The 22,703-nt window shown below is 48.0% G+C and overlaps 1 protein-coding gene across 5 annotated transcripts in view; it reads right to left on the bottom strand.

Moving 5' to 3' along the window:
- ALS2CL (ALS2 C-terminal like) overlaps positions 1–22,703 on the bottom strand; it is an 80,149-nt gene that overhangs the window by 30,327 nt on the left and 27,119 nt on the right. For 2 of the 5 annotated variants that reach the window (XM_039526974.1, XM_039526976.1), the window contains exons 2-10: positions 14,680–14,788; positions 13,241–13,433; positions 11,600–11,665; positions 9,106–9,271; positions 7,912–8,040; positions 6,488–6,607; positions 5,354–5,430; positions 2,813–2,882; positions 2,122–2,318 (exon numbers count right to left, since the gene is read on the bottom strand). In XM_039526974.1, coding sequence (XP_039382908.1) covers positions 2,122–2,318; positions 2,813–2,882; positions 5,354–5,430; positions 6,488–6,607; positions 7,912–8,040; positions 9,106–9,271; positions 11,600–11,665; positions 13,241–13,433; positions 14,680–14,785 — 1,124 coding nt within the window. In that variant the 5' untranslated portion in view covers positions 14,786–14,788. Of the gene's footprint in view, positions 1–2,121; positions 2,319–2,812; positions 2,883–5,353; positions 5,431–6,487; positions 6,608–7,911; positions 8,041–9,105; positions 9,272–11,599; positions 11,666–13,240; positions 13,434–14,679; positions 14,789–15,284; positions 15,434–15,839; positions 15,855–22,703 lie in introns of those variants that run through there. The other 3 variants (XM_039526977.1, XM_039526975.1, XM_039526978.1) reach the window with 3 other exon arrangements.

The following is a 22,703-nucleotide window of genomic DNA, read 5'->3' as shown; positions in this document are numbered from 1 at the left end:
AACTTGAGCTGCTAACCCAAGTTAAAAGCAGAGTTGCCGTGTCTTCACTGCTATTTTAACCCAAGTTAAGAGCACACTTTTTTGTGAGTGTGCAGTGAATACATATGCCAAGTTTGTGCACTCTGGAGCAGAGTTAGGGAATTAATGGGGGATTTATATTAAATTGAGGCATTTTGCATAGCCATTGGTTCGTTCTGCTTTTGCAATTCTTATAGTTCTATTCCAAGCAGAGAGAGACAGGTCATGGACATGGTCAAATAAAATGAAGTGATTGTGTCTGCTGACTGGTGCGAATCTGACCCTCAGAATGAGGCAGTTGTGACAAAGCTGGCATTCTGTTATTTCAACTTTTTGTTCCCAAGGTAGAGCTAGCACTGGGTAGAAAAGAAAGGTTTTGACAGCGTATTTATAAAGATAGATTTTTTTTTTCAGAAACTTGTCCACTCTAATTGGACCAAAACCACCCAACATTGCAAAATATTGAAAAAAAAAGGTTTTTTTGCAAAATCTTTCGCATCAAAATTTGGACAAGTAAAAAAAGGGTTTCAACCAGCTCCAAGTACTGGCCATGGAGCCAGATTCACTCCATGACTCCCAGGAGGGCACATTCCCCTTACAAGTGGTTCACAAGACTTCGGTGTCTGGCCAACATACCCAACCCCAACGGACCCACAAAGCATACGCAAACCCCTTTGAGATTTTTCTGCCCTATAAAATAACTGCCCACAGTAGATTACTACTGAGCCCAGGGCTAGGACCTAGGAGAGCTGGGTTCTTTTCCTGGCTCTGCTACTGGCGTGTAGATTGACCTTGGGCAAGTCACTTCACTGCCTCGTGCCTCAGTTTCCCCATCTGTAAAATGGGGGCAATGGTACTGACCTCCTTTGTAAAGTGCTTTGAGGCTGTACAGCTCCTAGGGTCCCAGTCATGAACCAGGACCCCCAGTGTGCTAGGTGTTACACAATCAAAGACAGCCCCTGCCCCAAAGAGCTGACAATCCAAGTATAAAAACAACACATGAAGACAGACAGGGATTCTGGGTTCCAGACCCTTGCTAGGTGGGAGGGTCCTACAGCCTGGACTCCATCCCGAGCCCGAATCCCTACACTGCAATTAAACAGCCCCTTTGCCTGAGTCAGCTGGCTTGGGTCAGCCACAGGTTTTCAAACTGCAACGTAAACATACCCTCAGTGTCTGTGCCAAAGTGACTCCTCGGTAACACCAGGATCCTACTTCCCTTCCTCCCACCTGTCTCTCATCTGGCTAGACGAAAAGCACACCGGGGAAGGAGCAGTGTTTTACCGTGTGTAAGTAGCACACTAGGGTCCTGATCTCATTTAGAAGCTGTGGGTGCTACTAACACAAATCTCCCATTTGGTGCAATCCAAGGGAAAACCATTTGCTCTTCCAAAAGTGACTCACGAACCCAGGGATAAGTTCTCCCTCAGGGATAATTCAGTAATACCCAGGTGGCCGTTTTACCAAAGAATCTCCCAGCACCTCACTTAGTCCACCCCATTCTATGATCATTGGCAATATAGTCCCCGTTTTCCGGTGCAAGTTTCACGGCTTGTGTCATCATGCAGTCAGACAAGGGAATCTATGAATTGTTAGAAGGATCAGACCTACGATGTGTAGACACAAAACTGGGGCAGTGTTTGGGGCTCGTAACAAAAAGGGCTTGTGAGTGGAGAGGACATCAATTCTACTGACCCACTCAGCCAGAGTGGGCCAGGTCCGGCCAGCACGTAGAATATTTTCTTGTTACCCAGAGGACTTGTTTGCTGATGGAGTTCAGGTCTGGCGAGCATTCAAGGCTCTGTCAGACATGTGTCTTTATAACCACGACCGTGTTCAAGTGCAACTCCACGTGATGCTTTCAACAGCCCTTAGCCACATCCCTAGCTTAGTACCCAGCAGTTTACAGCACAAGCCAGTACTACTAGTAGCACCTAGTGAAGAGGCCCAGGAAGGGTCACACAACAGGACTGACTCTGGCAAAGCCAGACAGAGGGAGGCGGATATATTGCCTGCCTGGTCCCAGCCAGTCTCACTCCCTGAGAGCGATAGATGGCCTCAAAGTCTACACCCAGAATTGGAAACACAAGCTGAGGTCCTTACTTGCCATGTGGTTTCCCCCAGTACCATTCACCTTCGTACGCGGCATTCTTGAATCTGCCCTCTGCTCGGAAGACGTACTTGAAGCTGCGATGGAAAGGAGGCTCGCTTCCCTCCCCGGCCTCGCCCCACAAGGGGAAATCTCTCTTCCCATTCAGCGCCTGGCGCACGGCTTGATTCAGCTTCCATTGCCAGACTGCCTGGGGGCACAAAGGGACCAGAGGATTCAAGCAGGAGGTGGGAACGGGAGAAGGAAAGAACAAATGGCTCCTGACAAGCTAAGTTCCAGGGAAACAGGCAGGCGGCCACCAGCAGGGTCCAATATTACCCACCACCATGTAATCATGTTGGATCACTGCTCCCACACTAGGAAATTCCTGCCATTTACTCATCTGGGAGCTCAGGTTTCAAGCTGAAGGCCTTTTAGCACAACATCCAATAACCACAGTGGAGCATCCCAATCTGGATTTAGGCAGCTACATGGCCACCTTATACTTCTAATCAGGACATGAGCAAGGACTGGACATCCCAAGGATCAGCCTACGAACAAAAGGTGGCACCGGAGTGTTTTGCATCAAAACACAAGTGCAGTTTTTAGCATTTAAAGCTTTGATGTCTCCTTATTCCAACAGCCAGGACGGCCCTGGTATTGCACACAATGAATCTACAGAACACTGCTGTCACTTCAACTCACCTTCATCCGTGGCTCTTTGGCAGAGAGGAAGAACGCTTCTTCTGGTGTGACGATATGGAGCGCATGCCTGCTAAGCGGAAAGGCAATATTAGGGAGGTGGGGAAAGGCGAGAGCTCTCTCTACAGGCAGTCCAGAGCAAGACTTTACTGCCCTTTTCTGACTACTTTGTACTCAACTTCTGGTTTATGTGCCTAAAGACTCATGGTTCAGGGCATCGGCCAGCCACCCGCAGGGGTCAGGAAGGGATTTCCCACTCTTCCTCTCCCCAGTGTATTCTGGGAGGTTTATCTCCTTCCTCTGAAGCATCAGGGATGGCCACAGCTGGAGACGGGACACTGGGCAGCGTGGGCCAGGGCTCTGGCGTGGCACTGAGCATTCTTTCTCCAGTGCTTGGCTGGCTGGTTCTTGCTCATATCCTCAGGGAGTACCTGAACGCCATGCATGGGGTGAGAAGGAACAGTCCCCCAAGTCAGATTGGCAATGATCTTGGCAGGGTTTTTTGCCCCTCTCTGCAGCGTATGGGTGCAAATCACTTGGCAGGATTATCTGAGCATCTCACTCAACTCCGCTATTGCAGGGGGCCTTGGGCAGTGGTGCGCCTTGGTCCCTCCTATTCTCTGCTGGTGGCACATGACAATCCAGTCTCCTGTGACCTATGATACTTGGGTTGTTGGGTTTGGTGCGGAGATGATGGGCGTGTTGGTGGCCTGTGACAGACAAGAGGTCAGAGGATGATCTGATAGACCCTTCTGGCCTTCAACTCTACGAACATATTTCAGAGACTGACCCAGCAGCCAAGTAATTGCCACTTGGATTCAAAGATTTTTTTAAGACCAGAAGGGACCATTATGACCATCTAGTCTGACCTCCTGAACAACACAGGCCAGAGAGCTCCAGCCGCTTACCCCTGGATTGAGCCCAATAACTTAGGTTTGGCTCAAACATGTCTTCCAAAAAAAGCCAGCAGTCTTGGTCCAAAGACATCAAGAGATGGAGAATCCATCACTTCCCTTGGTAGCGTGTTCCAGTGGTTAAATCACCCTCATGGTTAGAAGTTTGTTCCTTGTCTTTAATGTGAATTTGTCAGGTTTCTGTTTCCACCCATAAGTTCCTACTATACCTCTCTCCATTACTTTGAAGAGCCCTTTAATGCCTGGTATTTTCCCCCCCAGATGGTACTTACACCCTATATCTGAGTTTTGTCTTTTGAGAAACTAACGAGATTGAACTCCTTAAATCGGTCACTAAGACTTCCTGAGAAGGGTCTAAGATAGGATCATGAATAGCCAATAACCAGCTCCTGCTCATGCAGCCACCAGTTAGGGTGACCAGACGTCCCGATTCTAGGGGACTTGTAAGGTCGGGACGCAGGACATCGGTCAGGATGCCCTTTGTCCCAATATTGGGGACCGTCCGGACCGCAGCCACAGCGCCACCACTTGCCACTGCTGGGGCAGCTCCCGGCACCCGCCCGCCGGCAGGAGCGCTGCGTGCTGCAGGGGCAGGGCTTGCAGGTGTCAGGAGCGGGCAGAGAGCCCTCCGCCCACCCAACCCAACCCACGACCCTAGGAGCCAAAGGGACCAGCCTGCCAGATGCTTCCCAGGACAGGAGCTGCCCCAGGTAAGCACTGCCGAGACTCCCCACCTCGCCCCCTGGCAGGTCCCTCTGGCTCTTAGGGTTGGGGGAGGGGGGTTCTATGTGCTGCCAGCGCCTGCAAGCCCCACTCCATGTCTCCAGCAGCTCCCATTGGTGCTTTTCCTGGGCAATGGGAGCCACGGAGCTCACGCTTGTGGTGGGTGCAGCATGTGGAGAGTCTGGAGACTCCCCTTGCCGCTCTCACCCTAGGAGCCAGAGACCTCCCAGCAGGGCTGGTGAGTGCGGCCAGGGAGTGATGGAGTGAGTGTCTGGGAGGTATGTGCGGGGTGATGGGAAGTGAGGATGTGGAGAGCGCTGGGCAGTGGGGGAGGTGTGTGTGTGTGTGTGTGTGTGTGTGTGTGTCAGGGCACTGGGCAGTGCGGGTCTGTGTGGGGCATTGTGTAGTCGTGGTGGTGGGGCTGTGGGGAAGGGCACTGGGAGGGAGGGGAAATCTTTGTGTAGTGGGAAAATAGCGAGTGGGGGGTTCCGTGTGGGGTGCTGGGCAGCTGTGGTGGGGCTGTGGGCAGGGGGGCGCTGGGCAGGGTGTATGCACACAGCACTGTGCATTTGTGGTGGAAGGGTCGTAGGGGTCTCTGGGCATAGTGGATCCAGGGGGTGCTGGGCAGGGGAGCTGTGTGGCGCAGCATGGGCCCACCCCCAACAGGAAGGGGCACGCTGGTAGCACAGGGCCAGACAGACCACTGTGCTCTGGCTCCGGTCAGGGCTCTGCACCTGTGTCTGTCTCTTCCCCACCCCCCCGCTCCACTCGCCCAATAAGTCCTGATATGTCACCCTTGCGATCTGGTCACCCTACCACCAGTAAGGGGAAGGAGACTGGTCCCAAAGTGAATGATTTGAAATATGTGGAGTTGAACCTGTTTTCAAAGCAAAAGTATTTCACTTACTTCTCTGGGTCTGGCTTTTCACTGCCGGATTCATCGACCCACACAAGCTTCAGATCAAAACTCTGGCAGTTGTTCCCCTAAAGAAGCAGACAGAAAGATGAGCAGTTTGAGAAGAGCGGATATTACATACCCAGATATTAGCACTGGTCAGGTGATCCAGGGAACAGACTCTCGCGTGTAGAGCTGGATGACATTTTTTGGCTGAATTTGGGGAGGGCGGGGGGAGAAGCAAGGCAGATTTGGTAACTCCAAAACTTTGAGAATTTGTGTCAGTGTCACCAAATTATGTGTGTCAAAACAACAAAAGATTCCAAAAGTCTAAATATTTTGTTGTGGTACCTTCTAAACCAAAAGGTTTTGATTTCCCAGTTTAAATGGACCATTTTGACATTTCCTTTACATTTTAAGAATTCAAAATCCCTTAAATTGCTCAAAATTCAAACAAAATGTTTCACTCAGTCCAATATTTTTTCCATTCCAGAATTGCCAGCAACCCAAAATAACCGTTATTCACACAGCTCTAGTAGCATTTGCCAGCAGTGCATGCATCCCGTGCGGCCCAACCCAATACGATTCCAAGCCCACATTGCTCCCTGCACTGAAGTGGGGCAGGGATGGTAGCAAGGGAAGCAGAGAAAGGAAATGCCTTTGAAAGGTGCAGTAGTTCTGGTTCCAACTCTGTTCCATGCTTTATTACTTAAAATTTTCCAAACCCTTCTTCCCGTCCAGAGTCTATTCGGTCCTGCAAGCATGTAACCACATGCGTAAGTATTGGCAGATTGAGGCTTTAGCCTAATCTCTTCAGTTCAAGGACCTCTCTCTCTCATAGAGAAAAAAAAAAAAAAGCTAAGTACACTTCCAACCATGGACATTAAGTAGCATGGATCTGTTACGATGGCACAAGTGCACTAGGAAAGAAAATTACGCTAGGCCTCTTCTTCTCCTTCCCTACCCAGCTTTCTTCTCTTAATCTCCATTGAAAGTCAAAAACATACATGGATCTGAGCTGGAGCATTTCAAGCTACAGCCAGACTCCACTATGGTATTTGAACCAAAGTGGTGTCACTTTCAGCAGGACTGAGCCTTTCATGACGATCATGTTAGCTCTTTATCCTTCTCCCAGGACCGACTCACCTGAATCAGCACTAGGATGTCATCAAAGAGCAGAACCCGATTGGTTCGGCCCACGCTGGCGAAGACCGGAAGGTTTTTGCTGTCTTCCAGCAGCCTGCGCTCAGGAACACAGAGCCACTCCTGCCAAGGGAACCAAGGAAGTATGTGATGGAGAAAGAGCTCATGGACTCCCAAAGAGAAGCACCTGTAGGAATGGGTACAGTGCATCTCACTCTGGTCACCTCAGAGCGACTAGCTGACTGCCAACGTTAGAGAGCTATGGGGGCAGAAGAAGCCAAACAGAAGAGTTTCCTCAAACTAGAGCTTCAACCACGCAAGGTTTCCAGTGGTGGAGAACCCTTGGAACCCTCCAAGGCCGCACCCTGGAAGTGGGAGACCTAGATAAGTCTTCATTGAGTCTACATCTGTTTTTGTCCCCAAGAACATTTGGGTTCCATACGCTTGACTGGGCCTGGTTCAAGTAAGCTTATAGTCACGTCTGAACCAGTCAGCCACACAGCCCCAAAGAACACTGGAACGTGGGAGTAATACTAAACTTTGCCTCCCCAGGAAGAGAGGGGTGGAAGGAAGCAGATAATGTAGGACGCCTACTGAACTCTTGCCTACTTTTGGAACAAAAAACTGAAGACACTGCAGTTGAGGTGTTTGGATAAATGTTCTCTCACTTCTGGTGGGGACAAGCACTTGCTGGAAGTGCCATGGAAGAGGAGTTACAGCCAGAGCCAGATGCTGCTCCCAGGTAAAAGGAACATGAGACGGACCCCTGCCAGCCCCAGAGTGGGGGACCAGGATGGCTGGTCACCCCCAGGTAGTGGATTAGGGAGGCAATGTATATTTTGTAGGCTTCAAGACACCAGCAGGAGCTTGGCCACTATTACTTGCACCTTAAGGAGAAAGGATGCTGAAGGAATAGCAGGCAGCAGGGCCCCTGCTCAGAGGTCACAGTGCCACCCCCAGATAGGCAGAACACAGGCCTCCTAGGACGAGAGGGCAGTGGGGATTTGTACAGACTGAAAAGGGAGTGTTTGGGGATCTGATCGAGGCAGTTGTGTGGCGGTCTGAGGCAGGAATGGGGGTTTTGTAGCATTTGAGGGGGGCTTAGAAATTTGGCTAGTCAATTAAGCCACACTGACCCCTGAATATTTTAGGGGTCACCCTTCTTTGGTGAACGGGGTGTTGAACAGGCTCTGTGAATGAACCCGTTATGGAACCTAACCTGAGAATACAAGACCTGGGGCCCGCTGTATGGCTCTCCAGACTCACGGGGAGGCGTTGGAATGGCCAGCCCTTTGGTAAAGTGGATCCATGAGGACCTGTCTAGTTCCCAGTACAGTGTATGCTCTGGAATCTCTTGTCCTGGGCCATCAGCATGACCATGAAGGACCGCAGACCGAAGGGCCACCGAGGTGCTGTTCCTGACTCACCGTGAGTTTGTTTCCCAAGGACTTCCACAGGGCTTTGGTCAGGCAGGCTTCATCCAGGACTTGGCTAATGAAAGACTGCAGCTTGGCATATTGCTTGGCCACACTGGTGACGAGTTCTTGGTCAGGGCACTGTCAACAGGAGAATGCGCTTTTAGGAATGTTTCAGCTAGACCTGTACCAGATCTCCATCTCTTCCTACATCACAGCTGTAGGAGAGACGTGGCAGATCTGAATTCATTGTGCTGGCCCTTGTTACTAGTGTGTGAACTGCTGATTTATTAAAAGCTCTGATCTAGGAATTATTTTGGGGGAGTTCTCTGGCCTGTATTATACAGGTAGTCACAGACATCCCTTTTGATCATGGAATCTGTCATTCTATTGTCTAATGCAGGGGTTCTCAAACTGGAGGTCAGGACCCCTCAGGGGGTCGCAAGGTTATTACATAGGGGGTTGCAAGCTGTCAACCTCCACCTCAAATCCCGCTTTGCCTCCAGCATTTATAATGGTGTTAAATATATAAAAAAAGGGGTTTTAATTTATAAGGGGGGGTCGCAATCAGAGGCTTGCTGTGTGAAAGGGGTCACCAGTAAAAGACGTTTGAGAGCCACTGGTTAATGGTTAGAGCAAATTACAGCTTCAAGCCTCAGAGATCTATTCCTCTGCTTACTGGGTGACCCTGGGCCAGTTACTTCCCCTCTGCATACCTGGCTGTATTATGGGTGGCCTGCATTATGTTGCCATTTAAGATGGGCAAATAGTGGATTTTTCTATACATGGGCAATTCCAAAACAAAACAAAAGCTTCCCATCAGGGCAAACCAAAAATGAAATTGAGATTTTTCGGTGCATAGGAAAGTCAAATAACTTCAAGTCAGGTCAAAAAAGTGTTTCATTTGGACATTTCCAAAACATTGATTTTTTTGGTTCAGGTCGACCAAGAGCGCATTTTTTGGTGAACAAACTATTTGCAACTAGAGCTGGCAGAAAGTTTTGGCAATGCCTAATGATTTTACAGTAAAGTGTTTTAGAGTCTGTAGATGAAGGAATCTGCACCAACACTGTCCTCTACCACCGCCTACCTGTTACACACATTTTCCTTACAGCATACGGTGGTTACAGTATCACAATACTCCAGAGCTCTGTGCATGGAATACCGAGACTGGTTGTCGAATACCAGTATGAATAGTCTAGTTACCTTGCCAATGGCCTCGCTGAGCCTGGTAAGGATGAGGGCATATTGCTGCACGTGATCCCGGAGAGGTTTATGGAGTACTGTATGCAGGGCCACCGGAATGGATGTCTCAGAGGTGAAGTCTGCAAGGAATTGCTTCAGCGCCGTCTTGTGTGTCTTCCAGAATTCACTGCAAGGTTTCCAGTCAACAAGACACCAGTTCATTACTGAGCACGTGTCCCCACGCTAAGTAATGTCTAACCTGCTTCTCTTAATGAGGCAGCTTTTCACAACCGCCCATCTGCTCAGCCAAACATTCAGTCACACCCATACTACACAGCAACTTTGCTGACAGGGCACAGGTGACTCCCAGGCAGGGATGTCAGTAACTATGGCCAATGCAGAAGTGTGGTCTAGTGGGGCAGTCATTGGACTGGGAGACTGTATTCCACACCTGCCACTGGCCTGCTGTGCGACCTTGGCAAAAATCACTCACCCTTTTTGTGAAGTACACATAAGGAGTATGGTGTTACAGTCACACTGCTGGACTTACACACTAGACACAATACACTAATGGACTGATTCAGCTAAAAGCCCCGAACTACTGTCTTGTCTGTTCGATATCCTTTTCCACAGGACTCGTTACAGTAAGGACCGGCAACAAACAGTGCAAGAAAAGCTACTGTAATGAAGTTCCTGGCCCAGTTTTACAGACCCAAATTTGGATGAAAACTGCAAAGTTTGAATATTTACCTTAAACATGTGAAGTTCCCCTACCACCAACGCACACAGCCCTCGCCCCCAACTCTGTCCTTATATTAATATCATTATGTGCTGGCTACCAACCAAAGCCGTTCAGTGTTGAAATGCAGTCATTCGACTACAGATCTGTTACACGTAGTAACTCTCTGAGCGAGACAGATCAGGAATTAAGGGAAGAGGGAAGTTACTTTCGCAGCATCTAGGCCAGTGGTTTTCAACCTTTTTCATTTGAGAACCCCTAAAAATTTCAAATGGAGGCGTGGAGCCCTTTGGAAATCTTAGGTTGAAAGCCACTGATCTAGAAGGAGCAAGCTGACCACACAGCCAGCAGCTCTGCTATTGTCCTTGGCAAGTCTACAAAAATCTTTCAAATAGAGAAAACGTTGTGTATAGTATGTGCAAATTTCCAGGCCTTCCAGTTCTGACTGGAAATTAAATGCTTCTCTGAACACTTCTAACAGGGCAAATCCTCCAGCAGTTCTGATTTTATCTGCTCTTTACCTGACCTATTTTGCAATTCTGCAGTGGTTACTCGTGCCTAATTATGAGCAGGCTTTTGAATGTTCTATTCAAATGGCAGTTTGCATGGTCTGTCTCCACTATGCACCTGAAAAATTGCACAAGATGTGATTCCGTGGAGCTGAAATGGAGCTTCTGCCGGATACCGAGGTCTTTGACCTTTTCAGTGCTTGCCTCTCTTTACCTCAGTGACTCTCTCCCCTCATTGTTTCCCAGCAAGATCTGCTGGAAGGAGCTGAGAGAGCAAATCACAGGGGATCCCTCCTCACTTTGAGTTAAGGACCATCTCAGAATCCATCAAGATAGTGAGAGAGAGCGCAGCAGCGGCTCTGGTTCTAGGAGACTACCTAACCTGAAATGGGTGTTTGGTTGCTGCTCAGATAGCTTTGGGATTGGAGCAATGAAGCTGTGGCAGTGCATTTCTGCACGGGTTGGTCCTGGGGGGGGGGCAAGGTTCCAGGAAGACTTGTACAGTCCGCACTACAGCGCATGCTACTGCAGCTTCACTGCCATTAGTACCCGAGCTAGGTCAGGCCTGTTTACACATGCTGCCATCACACTTCGTGACTTCAGTGTAGACATACCTTAAAAAGTAGCTGCACTCTTTGGTTTACATGCTGTGACACACTAAGCAGCACATTCTGGTCCCTTTTCGCTCGCCTTCCTGCTGAGGATCTAAACACTCAGTTCAGTCACTGTTAGAGCTGAGCAAGTTCAGTCACTGTTAGAGCTGAGCAAATCACTGATTTTTCGGTTCACCAGCAGTTCCAAGAGGGGTTTGGGTTCAAATCCAAAAAAGCGGAGACATTTCAGCAGTTCAACCCAACTTGATTTAAAGAAGTGGTTTGACCCAAAGCCTTTGTTTCCTGGCATTTTTAAAGGGCCAGATTCAAAGTCAGTGGAGGAGGTGGTGGTACCTCCCCATACAACTTTTAGCCTAGTGGTTAGGTTGTAACCTGGCATCGTGGTCTCCACTGAAGCTGGAAGCAGCCTGCATTGTGGGTTTGCAACCCAGCCATGAAGTAGAGATTACTCAGTGCTGTCCCATTACTACGCTGGCTGGATTACTAGAGTGATGAGGCACTTTCTGGCCAGCATATCACTGTAGCAGGGCCAGCTCCCATAAGCCAGGGGACTCTAGGACCTGCTTGAAGCCTCCCTCCTTTAGCTTTCCCTCATGCAGACAGGGTTATTCCCTCAGGCTGAACAGGACACTGGAGGGTCTGAAGCCACTAACCTTTTATTCTTTGCCGCCTGGTCAAAGCCCTGGACTACAACGCAGTTTGCAAAGGTGACAAAGTATCTGTAGGTAAAGAGAAAGAGACCGAGTTTGGGTCAAGTGGTAGCTACCAGGTTTAAGAGGCACCGGGAGACTCTTGTGGCTCGTTTGAAAGCCTATCATGTCTGTTACCATTTTTGCCCAGGGTGTCAGAGATGGAGACTAAGCCCATAGACTATTCCCTCCATGCATGTTCCCTACCGAATGCTCTCCAATGCCTTGTATAACTTCGCTTGGGAGATTATTAATGGGGAACATTCCCCACTAGGCTGATTACTAGGAAAGTACCTTAAGATCCACTTTGCTCAGGCAACAGCAGCCCTGGAGGGTTAGTCTGCAGGGACTGAACCCAAGACCGGCGATCTAACCCTATGGGCTTCTACTGAGGCACAGAACCAGGTCTGCTAGACTAAACCCAGCAGACATGGTCTCACCACCAGAAGCAGACAGTCACAATGTCAGCACGTGTTCTGCTCCATTTTGTCTAATTCCTTAAAACCACCAGGTGTTGTGTGGGGGGCAGGTTGTTATATCATTTGTAACCCCCCTGCCTCACCACCCACACGTTGCTTCTCCCCAGAAGCATAAGAGGGAGATGGCTTTGGTATGGATGTGTCTCTCTCCCCCACCATTAAACACAGCACTATGCACCCGCAGAGTCAGATCACCCTGCGTGCTAAGCATGTGACATTGCAGGATCGGGACTAGGGTGTGTAGGCAATCCGATCTGCTAGCACGGGACCCGACACCCACGCGGAGGCCGGCCTACACAGAGGGCAAGGTGCGATATCCGGCATCCCGAGTTTGGGATGACTGCGTTTCTAACGAACGGCAGAGCAACGATAAGCTGCCGGTTATCCCAGATTTTAATGGAGTTTATAGCACACCAGAGCCCAATCCTGAAAACACTCCTGCATAGGAGCAGTCTCCTTGGCGGTGGTGCTTTAACAGATTGGAATGACTGTGACATGTTACTTTTTCCACTCCGTGTCCCAGTGAGGTCTGCTTGCTTCCCCGCACCCCGATCTAGACAAGTCCTCCCATCCTGATCACAGCACAAACTCGGGTTGCATATAACTCAGTCCTGGCTTATATCCCCACCCTCCACCCCTGTAAAGCTTCTAAATATCAGTGTGCACCAGGCTGCATCTTAAACCTCTTCAGAGGAAAACAAATCACAGCCACAGGTAGGGAAAGGACACCAACTAGAGACCGGGGTTCTCAAACTCCGTTGCACTGTGACCCCCTTTGGGCAACACAAATTACTATATGACCCCAGAAGGGGGGACTGAAGCTTGAGCCCGCCTGAGCCCCACTGCCCCAAGTGGGGAGGCCAAGGCCAAGGCCCGAGCCCCACCGCTCCAGGCGAGGGGGCCAAAGCGGAAGTCCAAAAGCTTCAGCCTCAGGCAGGGGCCTGTAACCTGAGCCCCAGGCCTCAGCAAGTCTAAGTCATCCCTGGCGACCCCATTCAAATGGGCCCCTGACCCACTCTGGGGTCCCGACCCACAGCTTGAGAACCGCTGAGATAGACAAAGATTTCATCCTGATCCTCCAATAGGTTTGCTTCAGTAATCGACATTATAGTGTCTTTGTACTTACTGGACGTAGATACTGAGAAACAGGTCTCCCTTCCACAGGATGTAGAGGTCTTGGAGGCAGAGCGACGGGGAGATGCTGAACTTCTGTTTCAGCGTCCGGTGGTTTTCCTCGGTCAGGTCCCAGAGAGCGTGGAAGCGGTCGTTCAAAAGCAGCAACAGTTTCAAGTTATCCTTTCCTTTCTGCTCATGAGGCTCTTTGAAAGAGACCAAGAAGAGATGATACTACAAAGTCACAGAACGATAGAAGTGCAGGACTGGAAGGGACCTCGAGATGGCTTCTAGTCCAGTCCCCTGCACTCAAGGCAGGGCTTGGCGATGAGGCCCAAGAAGTCTCCTGGGAGACACATGGTGCAGTGCATCACTATGGTATTGTATTTCCTCAATGGACACATGTACATGAATCTGAGACATTCTACAGAGAGAAGAGCTGATGGCTCGCATGTGTGGTCACCCTCTTACCTTAAGAAGTTGTGTGAATCACATACTCAGCTGGTGTGTATTGATGTTGCTCCAGTGAAGTCAACGGAGCGGCACCAACATACACCAGCTGAGGATCTGGCTGTACAAGTTCTATTTGCTAAGAGCTGGGTGGTCATCGCTATCAAGAGGATAAGGCAGGAGGAGCACAGCAGCTTAGGGGACTAGGCAAGGGAGTGAGAACCAATCGAACTTCACTCCTTCGTGCTGAAACAAGCTTGCAAGTGGATGCAAGACTGAGGGCTTGGTTTTCAACACCAAGGACCTGAATGGAAAGTAGCACCAGTTTAGATCTATTATGGGTCTGACTCTCTTCTCACACCAGTAGGAATCTGGATTTACTGCAAGGAAACAGCCGTCAATGATCCAAGCCGACGTCTTGGACCAGAGGTCACATGCAACCTCGTAGAGTATGTACTAGGGTAGCACCCTTTGCATACGGTTAAGTAGCAGTGTAGACAGCAAGGCACAGCTTAGGCAAGTAGAGCATAGACACACTTGAAGAGTGTGGTTATGCCCCTGAATACAGGCCCGACACGGCTCCCTACTCACCCAAGCCTCGCCTTCCCCGTTTACATTGCTATTTTAGCCGTGGCGTGTTCTGCCATCTCCCAGCTGCTGGTGCCCTTCCCCCTCTGCGGGGAAAGGTGCCTTTCCCTGCTGCCTCCCTCACCTGAGCTTTTCGCTGACACGTGTATCTACAGATCACAGGGTGGACGCAGCTTGTCTCTTCACTGCGGTGCGGGGCTACACATCACTACACACCGCTTTTGGTTGTGTGTAGTGTAGACGTAGCCTTAAACGCTGATTAATCTGAACTAGGTTTAGATTCCATTTCCCCAGGTTAGAACATCTTCCAATACGCCTGCCTCAGTTACCACTGAAGCCTAAGGACTGCATCCATCAGATGCCGGGAAGCAGAGATTCACAAGCAGATGGCTACATTCTCCTCTGTGGGCTTACCCGCCTGGAGCAGGGGCTTGAGAACGATGGTGTTGATACGCGCTAGACATGCAGAGAAGGTTTCTTCTGATCGTAGGAGTGACTCTGTCGCTTCAGTGGCACACATGTCCTAGATGCAAACAGAGTTAAAGCCGTTCACTATAAAGAACCCTACACCACAGCATGGCCTCAAGGCCCCCAAATTGGGCCCACCTGGTGCTTGGTGCTGCCTACGCAGTGAGAGACGCGCCCAGCCCAAAGGAGCAATCTAAAGAGAGAAAAGTGGGAAGGGAACTAGAGGGACAGAGAGGTGAAGTGACTTTCCCAAGGTCACACTGCAAGGTCAGTGGCAGAGCTGGGAACAGCGCCCAGTTTCCCCTCCTCCAAACACTAATTCTCAGACCACTGCTTTTGTCAACGGACCATGCTGCCTCCTTGCAAGACTTCAGCAAGCATCAGAGCTTTCAGAAGAAGGCCTTGAGCTTTTCTAACACTGAATTAATGCCCCAAGAGCTGGACTCGCTTTCCTGAAGGAAGCCCCTTTATGCCCAAAGGACATATGGCGAGGACAGGGTTAGTTCAAACTCCCCCCACCACTAGCATTGTGCCGATGAGCCTTAACTCACCTCCGGTGGCAGCAAAATGTGTTGTATGCTGCCACCAAGCTATCCACCACAACAGCTGCTCTGACCACATCCACCCCAAGGGAGCAGAAAGTCGGATTGCCCTGGCTGTCCAGTTACATCTGTCCTCACTGCTGCACAGAGCGGAAGTGCTTGAGTAATACTGCTTGTGTTCACAGGCCAACCAACAAACTCCTATTGCTTCCTCTTTAAAAGGAGAAAAATACTAACCCAAGCGCTGCTAGCTAACGTCACGGAGAGCCACAGTGAAAAGAACCCAAGCAGTGAAGAAAATCAAGGGCAGGGTGAATGTGGTTTGGAGATCCCGCTAACAGAAAACGTGCCACTGTAACTAAGACTACAAACAAGACTTTTTCTGAGGCTCTCTGTGATAGCCGTGGGCACTTAACTTCCCTAAATTACAGGGTTATGAAATTCCGTAACGTTGGAACAGTGCGCATGACTTAAAAGGCTGGTTTTTGCAAGAACATTGGGACAGGAAATGCCTGCGCATCATAATAAAAATCAAGACAAGACAGGCATCTTAACCCCACTCACCTTCCAAGTTCCAGACTGCACAAGTGCAGGGGAGTAATGAACCAGAAAGCAGAAGTGGAAAAAAAAAAAAAAAAGTCAAAGACAGCAAGAAGACTGTAGGTGTCTAAACAATTTTGGTTTTAGGTGCATTTATCCCACTGCCTGTAGACATGAAGACGAAATTTCTCCTCACTCAGATCTCTTACAATCTTACATCCCCCCCCCCCAATATTGGGATTGGGGCACCTTACCATTTAATGCGAGGAAAAATGCAACATCTCCATCATGTAAGGAAATATCATTCCTACTTTACAGGCTGGCAAATGAGGCACAGAGAAACTGAGAGATGGATATCCATAGGTAGTAGGAACCTAACGATGCTATAGGCATCTAGGGCAGGGGTAGGCAACCTATGGCACGCGTGCTGAAGGTGGCACTCACACTGCCTGGGTCCTGGCCACTGGTCCGGGGGGCTCTGCATTTTAATTTAATTTAATTTTAAACAAAGCTTCTTAAACATCTTAAAAACCTTATTTACTTTACATACAACAGTTTAGTTATATATTATAGACTTATAGAAAGAGACCTTCTAAGAACATTAAAATGTATGACTGGCACATGAAACCTTAAATCAGAGTGAATAAACGAAGACTCGGCACACCACTTCTGAAAGGTTGCCGACCCCTGATCTAGGGAACATTTTCAAAAGCATCTAAATGGGTTCTGTTCCCAGCTAAGTGCAACTGAAAAAAATCCCACTAGGCATCCAGCATTATCTTTAGATGCCTTTGAAAATCTAGTCTTAACTGACTTGGCCAAGCTCACAAGAAATCTTTGGCAGAGCAGGCATTTGAACCCAGAGCTCCAAAATCCCAAGCTTGCAACCTGATCACTGAATCATAAGCACTTAAACATGTTCCCTAGCTGTAGGGAGAAAGGTTTTGCTTAAACAAGGTTAGCGTGCAAGCTAGCTGGTGCATGACAGCTTATTTTGCCTTCTAATTTGGTATGGCTGAAGCAAGCAGTCAGAGATCTACTACATCCACAGAGAACACAAAGTTAGATCAGGCTGAAATCTGACATTGAAATGTTAGGTTTTTTTATTGTTTTATTTTTTGGAGGGGGGGGGGGTTCGCTGAAACGTCACCCTTTCACCAGCTTTGTTCTTCACAAAATTCCCAGCCCGGGCTCCTTCCCACATTCCTAATCACCTACTCACTTCTGATGCAGGCAGTGCGCATTAGGAATGCTTTCTTCTGAACCATCAGGGACAGGCCACAAGAGACAGGATGAAGGACTTCTCTAATCCAGTTTTCTCTTAACCCCTATACCACACACTGCCTTGCTAAAAGCTTTTGCAATCGGTGTTCGCTTTCACTGGAAGGCTGCCTACTAGCTCCAGTACTCAAAATTACAGTCATGGGTTGACGTCACTTATTACGTAATCAAGCACTCAGACTTTTAAAATAGCATTTGATACAACATCCATGACATATAAGCTTGCTATACCACATGATCCAATGAGGCATAGTGGGGTAAGGGCAGAATTTCCACCTCGATTTCCCTGCTCTGTTGACTCAAGCCCTTTACCCAGACAGTTCTTAGAATAGAGAGCGTCTATACACCCAGAATCTGACAGCACTAAGGAGAGGTAAAATCCATCACCTATTGAACAAGGTTGATGCTGATTCAGGGCTGCAGGCAAGGGAAAGCACAGGTTGCTGTGTGCGCTCATGTGAGGAACTGAATGAAAACTGCAGCACTGCAGTAGAGTGGGAGGACTGAACTATACCAGTAGTCACAGGGCCCCCCTGGACAACAGTTTCACAAGACTCAGTTGTTTTCTCCATGTGAGTTTGTTGGATCCATAAAGACAACACAAGTACAATCTGCCCACTCTGGAAAAGTCTGCTCCCACTCTTAATACTGAGCCTATGCACACACTGATCTTTGGCACCCCTGGATCAAGACACTTTAAAAAGCAGAGCTGCCAAGTTCTGTGCAGATCTGACGTTATGTACAAGTTCACTTCTTAGTTTGCATGTAACCATAATCTCTAGCTTTAAAAGCTGTGTGGATTTAGCACCGGCGAGAGGAGTCAAACAGGCTGCCTTGGGAAATGAAGCCCTCTGTTGATCTACAGGACAGCAATAGGACAAGCTCCCCACACACTGCCCTGCCAGCATGCTTCACATCCAGTTTCGGGGGGAAGGGAGGCTTGGAAAATGTCCTCGAGGGAAGTGTTTCTCAATGACTCATCCATGGACTGGTGCCAGTCCCCGAGATCTCCCGGAGACAGTTCAGGAAGGCGGCGAGCCGGTCCCTGGTATCAAAGAGGTCAAGAAACACTGCTCTAGGGTAAAGGAGTAATTGTCTCCATAGCCCCACCAAGATCTAAGCCTCCACCAAGTAGCCCAAAGCCCGGTGATAAGTGAGATGTAGAAGCCAGATCCAAGATCTTCCCACTCCAAACTCATCGCACATGAACCAAACTTCCATTAGAAGGGAGCCACCTTTAATTCCAGCTGAGTGGATGGATTATCTGTGGTAACAAGGCCTATCCAAGGCATAATGGAGCTGCCAAATAAGCACCCCACAAAATGCACGGACCTAGGCGCGTCTTTAAGAAATGAGAAAGTATAATACCCATTGGAGGATAGGAATGAACACACACACAGGTTAGTTGACCTGTCCAGTGTAAGAGCTGGGAATTCGGCTTGGTAAGCCAGCCAATTTCTGGTAAAATAAACTTCAGTGTGACCACAATCAAATATTGTTAAATATTAAAGCAAGAATGATCTGACATAGGTGACAGCCTACCTTTTCAATGGCTTCATGGTGCCATTCTTTCATTTTCTAGAACGTCATTGTTTCATATTTTTCCTCAGTGAACTCAGTTAAGGAATTTATGTGCAACAACAAAATAAAAAATCCAGGTATCTAAGGCTAAGCCTGTTGGAGGCCAATCTTCTTTTTTGTTACTCTTCTAATAAGTTAGTGCTTTAAAATATTTGACCACTTATTTTTGGACTGGTCAAAGGCCCAACCCAAGTGGGAGTAGAACCCAATTCTAACTTGCAGTCCTATGCCCTCCACTCACTTATTTCCTCAGAATGACCATTGACGGAAAAGGCCCTTAGACGTTAGACATGACTCAACGCCTCCTACAGAAGAGTGGGTTAGCTCATGGCCAGTTTACAAAATACATTGCAAATGAGGAGGTAATGGAACCTTTAACATGACTATTAATTTCCAGCAGGAGATGCTGGGTTAGAGCCTAGGTTTTTCTTTCACTCAGCGCAGTAACCCACCGACTCTGCAGTGAGGATGCAGGCTAAGTCACTCAAGTGCTGACAGACCCCCAATGCCTTACACAATCCTCCTGGGGGCCTAGATGGACCAACAAGTTCTCCCACAATTCCCTGGGAAAGAACACAAGAGACATTCAGCTTGGTGCAGGACTAAAGATGTGCCCCCAGAAGTCCTAGCGACACACAAGGAAGCACAGCACCAGACCCAGGCTAATCTAACCCAGGCTAACTCTGCAGTGAAGACACCCCTAACAAGGGTGTTGGTAAGCACATGCCTAAGATCTCTGAACTTCCCCCCCCATGCTGCCTTTGCCTTTTTAGACTCTACACTTTCCAGGGCCGGAACTGAGCCCTTCTGTGTTTGGGATGTACCTAGAGCACCATTCAGGCATTACTGCAACCTAACCTAGAGGTTATTTTTTCTTAGTCAATGATCAATTTCCCACTGGGCTAGACACTGTACAGATACAAAGAGGATGCTCCCTACCCCAAACAGGGCACAACATACTTAACATGGTTTTGTTCATGGATTTAGGTTTTCCCAGTTTCTTTTATTATTGCACCTGCGCATCTATCTGTAAAGTTGTATGAACAAGTTGCCTCATAGAGCGAAGGGTTGGGCTACAGACGGATTCCTCTTCTAGATACTTCTGGTGCCTTTCATCCCAACGATTTACCACGGGGCTCCATCATTTCATCTCTGGCACGCTTCTCTCCAGAGGCGACTGCAAACATGCCATCAAACGTCAAGGGAGACAGAAGAGTTTTCACAAGAACATTGAGGCTGACCTTAATTTTCAGGTCCATGAAATCTTTAACATCCATGCAGGAGAGACAGGAGCCCCTCCATCTCTGTACAACACAATCGGGAGTTGCTGAGTGCTGCAAAAAGCAGCAAGAAATATCCCTGGTGAAGATAGGCAAGTCCTGCTTTTTATTATTCACAATACTATTGGGAGAATGGGTGGGGCAGGGATGCTAAGAAAACAGTCCCTTATTCTTTAAACACCACGTTGGCAACCCTATAAAACGTTCTCAAACACAGTGGTGCACTTTGGAAAACCAAGCTGGTTTTGCACTTGTGGTGCTATGGAATCAAGGCATTTTGAGGCCAATATTCAGGCTGCTCGGGTTCGTACAGCATTTCTAGTGGAGCTGAACACCACAATGCAGTATCTTGGGTAACATAGCGATGGGTGGCATCAAAATCTAAGATCAGCATTTCAGAAAAGTCTGGTTATTCAGGGTTTTAAAGCAGCCCTACAAGTACCACTAGTGATTGGATGGAAACAAGTTTGAACCATAAGAATGGCCATACTGGGTCAGACCAAAGGTCCATCAGCCCAGTATCCTGTCTTCCGACAGTGGCCAGTGACAGGTGCCCCAAAGGGAGTGAATAGAACAGGTAATGATCAAGTGATCCATCCCGTCGCCCACTCCCAGTTTCTGGCAAACAGAAACTAGAGACACCATTCCTGCCTGTCTTGGCTAATAGCCATTGCTGGACCTATCCTCCATTTACTTATCTAGTTCTTTTTTGAACCCTGTTATTGTCTTGGCCTTCACAACATCCTCTGGCAAAAAGTTCCACAAACTAACTGTGCTTTGTGTGAAAAAACACACTTCCTTTTTTTGTTTTAAATCTACTGCCTATTAATTTCATTTGGTGACCCCTAGTTCTTCTGTTATAAGAAGGAGTAAACAACACTTTCTTATTTACTTTCTCTACACCAGTCATGATTCTATAGACCTCTATTATATCCCTCCTTAGTCGTCTCTTTTCCAAGCTGAAAACTCCCAATCTTATTAATCTCGTCTCATACGGAAGCCGTTCCATACCCCTCATCATTTTTGTTGCCCTTTTCTGAACCTTTTCCAATTCCAATATTTCCTTTTTTGAGATGAGGCGACCACACCTGCACCATAACGGAACTTTCCAGTAATGGGTTCTGAGATGGTCTTTTCTAGTCATCATATGTTCTGAGTTTTCCACAGATGTATTTAAGACTGGTCCAGAGAGCCAAATCTGGGGAAAGGCTCTGATTTGGTCTATTGTTCTTTCTTCCTTAAAGATTAAGGCACGTTTCTAGTCCACGCAACTGTGATAAGCCACATCCCAGCATTGTAATATGCTGCAGTGTCTGCATTCAGACTAGAATCCCAACAGAGCTCTTTCATCTCGTGAGAAAAAAATAGGTCCAAGCTTTATTTTGGCAAACAGACACTCTGAAGCAAGCTCTCTACATAAAAGTACATTCTTATTGGTTATTATAACCTTAATACATATTCTTCACAACTCAGAGATAGATGCAGGTTTCATTTTTAGAAGGTACACATGATACATTTTTAAACAATGATTTATTTTGAAAACTGTTCAGATTATTTCTCAGAAAATGAATGATTGATTGTTTGGTTATTTAATTTACAAATGTAATTGAACCAGATATTTATGAAGTCATTGGGAGGTGAACTATCTCCAGTCCAACAGGTTAATCATTAATATTTGGAGGATTTTCTTGCCATGCTGTCATTAAGTAGTCTGGATTTTTTTCTTCAACAGCAAACATAATATTTTAACAAAACAAGCATGTGTCCCTCGCTTCTCACATACATTTCCAGACTTCTCCTTGCCCAGATCTATCCTGCCCCCAGCAATCTTCTATTCACTGAACTTTTAGAAACTTTGCACTTTGAGAGAGGTAAGGGATTGACTCTGCATACACAAGTTTGCAGAGGGACAATAGGGTTGAGGTGTGTAATTTCTCACCTCTCAAATGTTTTCCGTGGGAGCGTTTGTATTATTTGAACAGGCTTCATTCAAAAAATAACCCTGGGGGGCAAAATTATGATGACTGACTGAGCTACTTCTATCCCCTTCATGAGTGAAATCCTGGGCCCAGTGACAAAACTCCAATGGGCTTAAAAAAGGGCAGAATCCTGGGCCCTGGGAGTCTAATGAGGAAGTTATAGATCCCGGGGGTAGGGGGAAAGAGGGTCAGGAGCAGTAAATCAGCAGGACTATATGGTGCTTAGTCAGTGGTTTCAACCCCAGTGACACATAAGCAGAGTATGTGGGGGAAGCACGACCAGTCCAAGCTGGCAGCCTGTCTCTCGCTTTGCACGGAGCTAGGCAGGCAACAACAGAATCTGAAATGTCTAGTTATGGAGTTATTGCGTGAAATCCTCCCAGGCTGATCGCTCCCCTCTGTTTGACATTGGTGAGGCCTCATCTGGAGTACCGTGTCCAGTTTGGGGCCCCACACTACAAGAAGGATGTGGAAAAATTAGAGTCCAGCAGAGGGCATCAAAAATTATTAGGGGGCTGGAGCACATGACTTATGAGGAGAGGCTGAGGGAACTGGGATTGTTCAGTCTGCAGAAGAGAAGAATGAGGGGGGATTTGATAGCTGCTTTCAACCACCTGAAAGGGGGTTCCAAAGAGGATGGATCTAGACTATTCTCAGTGGTACTTGATGACAGAACAAGGAGCAATGGTCTCAAATTGCGGTGGGGGAGGTTTAGGTTGGATATCAGGAAAAGCTTTTTCACTAGGAGGGTGGTGAAGCACTGGAAT

The sequence above is a fragment of the Mauremys reevesii genome, linkage group 2 (assembly GCF_016161935.1).
Source record: "Mauremys reevesii isolate NIE-2019 linkage group 2, ASM1616193v1, whole genome shotgun sequence".
In the NCBI taxonomy this organism is placed as follows: Eukaryota; Metazoa; Chordata; order Testudines; family Geoemydidae; genus Mauremys; species Mauremys reevesii.
Note: the sequence above shows the minus strand (reverse complement) of the source record. Positions and strands in the feature narration are given on the sequence as shown.